The following is a 6000-nucleotide window of genomic DNA, read 5'->3' on the forward strand; positions in this document are numbered from 1 at the left end:
ATTGCAGACAGATCTTGGCTCATACTCTGTTATCGGTTTAGACAAATCCTGGTTCATTAACTTATTCGGTTAAACTGGGAGTTGGTTCAAAAATAGGTTTCCGGTGAACTCATATTTGTGAGTATTGTTGGTTCATAATCTGTTTCAGTTAAACAATCGGTTTAGACAGATCTTGGTTCATACTCTATTTCGGTTACACAATTGGTTTAGACAGACCTTGGTTCATTATCTGTTTTGGTTAAACAATTGGTTTAGACAAACCTTGGTTCATTATCTGTTTCGGTTAAGGCTTTGAAAATGGGTTTCGGGTGAAATCATCATTACCACTAATGTTGGTTCGTAATCTGTTTCGGTTAAGCAATCAGTGCAATCAATATCGGGTGCAATCAATAATGTGGGTTGGTTCGAAAATGGGTTTCGGGTGAAATCAACAATATCACTAATCTCGGTTCATAATCTATTTCGGTTATACAACCAATCCAGACAGATCTTGGCTCATACTAGGTCGGTTTAGAAATGGGTTTCGGGTGAAATCATCATCATGACTAATCTTAGTTATGACTAATATTGGTTCATAATCTGTTCCAGTTAAACCATTATCCAATCGGTTTAGAATGATCTGGGTTCATACTCCTAAATAAAGATTACATAGTTAAAGATTAAAACCAGCCCATAAATAAAGAGTATATAGTTAAAGATTAAAACCAGCCCATAAATAAAGAGTACATAGTTAAAGATTAAAACAAGCCCATAATTAAAGATTACATAATTAAAGATTAAAACCAGCCCAGCCCAACCCTTAAATGACACTTATGCCTAACTAGCCCATAAACGCCACCACTTAAACTTATGCCTACTAGCCCATAAACGCCACCACTTAAACATTGCCGAAAACCACCAACTTTTAAACATATGCCCTAAACAATAATAATAATAAATCAATTAAACATTAACTTCGTACATATGTTAACTAATAATAATATTAATTATACATTATACAGTGATCATTATGAATGAAGTGTTACAAAAAAAAAAGTTACATACTGTTACAAACAAGTATGAGGTTTCTCGTAAGGTGGCAAAGAGTAAGCCCTAGCATACAGCGTTGGAAAATTTCATCCTCCATCTGACTTGGGTGGAAAATCTGCAACAACAACACCAGTTGTGAAACACAGTTTCTGTCTAAAACAAAAGAAAACCTGTTCAAGAGAAGCCCTTACCCTCTTTCAGTTTTGATAGGAGTTTGCGGTCACAGAATCTAACACTGTGAACAAGTACTCGGATGCGGAGACAACTTTAGATACAACACACACACGGAACAGTATGGATTGAGCAACATTAACACCAACAGCAGCGTCTTCGCGATGCAGCTTCAGGGAAACAAAAATGTCGTATTACAAGTAAGAATTCACACATATTGATTAAAACAAGGAAAATCTGAACAATGACAATTAACTACCTCAGAAACAAGCACAAGAACAACGGACCCTTGGTCTTCCATAAAACGCATTATTGATGACCGTGTAGCCGACACCGAATCATTTCCCCCAATAAAAGAGATAACTTCCCGCTGAAATAGGCCATAATAAGCAACTACCTAAGTAACCGAAACAAAAAGCACAATAGAAACAAACGGCATAACAAGCAACCTGCAAAAGACCAGGAAGGAACTCTCGTTACTGCCGATTGCAAAAACCATTTCTCCACCGGAACAACTGACATAAAAGGGAGGGTAACAATTTAGGAAAAAATTTAAAGGTATATACAAGATTAACACTATGTAAAAACAAAATACCAGGGATAATAGCACGGAGAGCGCATCTGTTGAGATCCACCTATCAAAAGAATCCATGAGTGGACTATGTTGAATTGGAATTCCCCCTACTTTGCAGGATTGGACACACTCATCTTCTTCTGATAATACAGATAATAAAGGATTTGATTCATATACATTGCCCGATTTCTTGTCATTAATGATGCAGCCTTTCTTCACTGTCGTGGTGTCCACCTCCAAACCAGCTTGATCTTCATCTCCCTCCATGTCCTCTGAAGATTCCTTTTGCTTTTTTCTCTGTGTGTATCGACGTCGTGCTCTACGTTTGGTAACATACGACACATACGAACATGAAGCATCCTGCAAAAGAAGAACATCACCAAGTTGTACGACCTTCTCATTAAAACAACTAACTATGTATTCACTTACTCGGACTCCACAGACTGGTCCAGTACTGTCTCTAGCATCGTTCGGATGTGTCTCACTGTATGCAACATCCAACAGCTGTTAACATTCTAAACATTACTAAAACTAACAAAATAAAAGAAAAATTGACAAAATATAAACATAAGTAACTGACACATTCAATGAAACATACCCCTAAATGTCCAAAATCACCAATCATATTTGGCCGATCTTCCTTGCTAGCAATCCATATTTGTTTCATGTTCCATGCCTTCAATCTAGGAAAAACACCCCACCTAACCAGTTCCTTACGCAGCCTGTCTAGGTAGAAAACCTATTCCCCAAAAAATTACATATTAGTATAAACCAAGAAAATTTGGTTTTTTAAAAAGACACCAAATAACAGTTTTTACCACAACAAATAATACACATCCGCCACATCCACCGGCATAGCCTTCACGGTAAAACCGACGTGCAAATGACATCACAGCAGCCATCAGCTTCCCAAACACTAACTCACACCAATCATACTCGGCAGCCTGAACAGCACAACAAAGGGCAAGGACAAGATCGGAAGCCAGCCTAGAAGACTGCGTTGGAGTTAAAATCATCTCTAAAGCAACTAAGAGAAATAATGTCTTAAACTCTTCCTCCTCATGAACCTCCCACCGCCCTTCTAAACGATCCATTACTTTTGAGGACACTGGCATCATATTTAAAGTGTACACCCTACCAATATGGCTTGATTTGGTCAACCATGTCTTCCCATATTGTTTCTTAATTTGCATCACCTTGTCCTTCATTTCTTTGTTTAATGTTTTCCACGTTGGTATTTCCTTCCCACCATAGGAATGCCCAAAACCTAATGAACTTGATTAGAAGACAACTTCATACGCATCCCATCGGGAGCAATCAGTACCCTACCAAATGGATCAATTCGAGTTATAAGCCAATATGTCAACTGCCTAGGCAGATACATCCTAACCAAATTTAACAAGCTCCCTAACCCCATCTCCCTAACCCAACGTTGCCGTTGCTCATCAAAAGTTTGACATATCCTACCAAAACTCTCAATCCGACAATTCATATTCGGTGCCTGTTTATAAAATATCATTTAAGTAACCAAGGGATGAGATCAATTCCAAAGCAATTTAATGTAGTTAACACACAGAGAATTTCTAGCACATTACATTAAAGAATATCAAATTAGTATATTTAAATTCTACTGCGCAAATTATCATGTAACAACAACAGGGAAGAAACATTTGATGTATCACAAAAGATTTCAACAAAATAGGTAGCTTACCCTCCTCCTAGGCGTGCTCAGTTCCTTAAGCACTCTGCCTCGACATTTAACATCTCCACCAATTGTAATATTGTCATCCTATTATAGCATGCTTGTATCAGTAAGTAACGACTGCAACTGTATCATAAACGATTACAAAGTTTTCACAAAAAACAATTTACATACCTTAAACATTTCAGACAACAATGGGTGTCGATCCTTCATCACGGATTCAAGAACCTATACCAACACACTATTAATATAAAATCAAGATACACATTAATACCTTGACAAATTCAAAGGGATTAGATCAATTGGCAAAAATAAGAAACAACTCAATGAACACTTAAACAAATCAATCAACAATTTATCACAACAATTTACCACTCAACTAACACTTAAACAAATTAACCATCTACTACAATGTAATGGCAGCCATATCATTAACGAATTCAATAATGGTAGGCAGTGACAATACTTAAAGGATAAACCAACTACTACACTCAAGGAATAAATTAACCATTTAAACAATACACTCCTACCTGAATTGGAAACCTGTGTGCGACATTCTACACTTGAATTCCCAATTCTCTGAAATTCCAGTCTCTCCACCCCTCTATTACTCAAATTCTTCCGATAAACAAAACCTGTGTGCGAAGATGAACACTGCAATTCCCAACTTCACAAGCTCTTCGAGTTCTTCCAGTTCCGAGTATCTTCTCTCTTACTCGAATTCTTCCAATATTCTACCGTTTCCTCCGTTAACTCCGCCCAGTAACAACAAACATGTATTTGACATTATTACCCCCATCTTAATAACATGAAATTACGACCGTGCCCCTTGAGTTACATTTTTCGTTACTCAGGATGAGTAACTTGTATTTCCCGTTTTAAAATTAACATAAGATTATGTAATCATCGAATAATAATTGTTAACAAAGTGGTGGTTCATCACTTACTTCTCCCAATCGATCGATTCTAGGTTATGTATATATTAGTGGCTAATCACGTTTATAGGAGAATTAATTCGGTACATTTAGAAACATTCTCTTCAACTGGTTTGATTTATTTGAAAAGGTATTCGAGATGTCGTGTTGGCTAATGTAATATTTCTTCTGTTTCAAATTAGATGACATGTCTTGACTTTTTACACTGCTCATTAACTTTGCTTTGACTAACATTTGTGATTTTATAAGTAAATAGGTTAAAATCCCGTGCAATGCACGATTGTTAAATATTTTTGACAATAATATTACAAAATATAAAGTATATAAAAGATATTCAAAAATATTTGCTTTGTATATAATATATATGGAATATGATTGTTAATAAACTGGAAAGAAAATATCATAAGATATAAATAGTTTACTTAAAGATTTTGCCAAAAAAAAAAAAACAACGAAAAAAGTCGGGAAAATTTTTCACAAGGTAATGACAAGTGTCATAGAAGAATTTGCTTTTAGTATAGGTTAATAGATAGATGTCAATGTGTACTTAATTAAAATATTTTTTTGTATTTTTACAATAATATAAGTAAAGATATTTTTGATTGGGCTTTTACATTGGCAAACGTGATAAAAAGTGTTAATTACGAGTTTGGACCGCACCCACAAACCAAAAGAGAGAGTCAACTTCCGCAGTTCAAAGGAGGTTTCATCCCAAAACCATATGGCAATAGGAGGAGTAGCCCCTTAGCTTTATAAAGTGTTTACTCTCTCTTCTTTTATCAATGTAGGACTCTTACATGTGATATTTGGTGGGATATACTTCAACACTCCCCCTCACATGTAATGTCCCTTTAACTCAAGGATCACATGATCCAATTCAATTTGGCCCAAAATACTTAATGCCATTAAAGGTCCCAAGCCATGGGCCTGGCTATATACTCAAGCCATTAGAGGTCCCAAACCGTGAACCAAACTCTGATACCATGTTAAAGGACCAACTCAACCAAAAGCTCAAGCTGATGGTTGAGGCCCAGAAATATGTTTTATACTCTATCACGCCCCCTCACACGAGAGACAGTTGGGATTGGAGTGTGGAAGCAACATGGCCCACCTTATACCCTACGCTTAATATTCCACTTTGAAAGGAGGGGTGGATGAGATTCGAACCCGTGACCTTTGTGTCACGCTAACTCTTATACCATGTTCAATGACCATCTAAACCATAAGCTTTCCGTTGGGCTTGAAGTGTGGATATATGCATCATTGCCCTTCCTCATACCATGCTTTTAATATTCCACTTAGAAGTGGGGGGTGGATGAGATTCGAACTCGTAACCTTTGTGTCACGTTAGCTTCGATACCATGTTAGTGAACCAACTCAACCAAAAGCTTAAACTGATGGTTGAGGCCCAGGAATATGTTTTATACTCTATCACGCTCCCTTACATGAGAGCCCTTTGGGCTTGAAATGTGGATGAAGCATGGGCCCACCTCATACCCTGTGCTTAATATTCCACTTTGAATCGAGGGATGGATGAGATCCGAACCTATGACCTATGTGTCACATTGGCTCTGATACCATATTAATTA

General features: G+C 36.9%; 1 protein-coding gene across 1 annotated transcript; it reads right to left on the reverse strand.

The window, feature by feature from the left end:
* Positions 1-1046: 1046 nt before the first annotated feature.
* Positions 1047-4184, reverse strand: LOC145578910 (uncharacterized). The gene is made up of 10 exons (XM_081636206.1): positions 4007-4184; positions 3651-3704; positions 3486-3563; positions 2593-3275; positions 2373-2513; positions 2204-2258; positions 1796-2134; positions 1460-1649; positions 1221-1370; positions 1047-1144 (listed from the first exon to the last, which is right to left on the reverse strand). The coding sequence occupies exons 4-6, from the start codon at positions 2980-2982 to the stop codon at positions 2256-2258; spliced, it is 534 nt and encodes a 177-aa protein (XP_081492332.1). The 5' UTR covers positions 2983-3275; positions 3486-3563; positions 3651-3704; positions 4007-4184; the 3' UTR covers positions 1047-1144; positions 1221-1370; positions 1460-1649; positions 1796-2134; positions 2204-2255.
* Between the last annotated feature and the right edge of the window lie 1816 nt (positions 4185-6000).

The sequence above is a fragment of the Chenopodium album genome, chromosome 14 (genome assembly GCF_948465745.1).
Source record: "Chenopodium album chromosome 14, dcCheAlbu1.1, whole genome shotgun sequence".
Lineage (NCBI taxonomy): Eukaryota > Viridiplantae > Streptophyta > Magnoliopsida > Caryophyllales > Amaranthaceae > Chenopodium > Chenopodium album.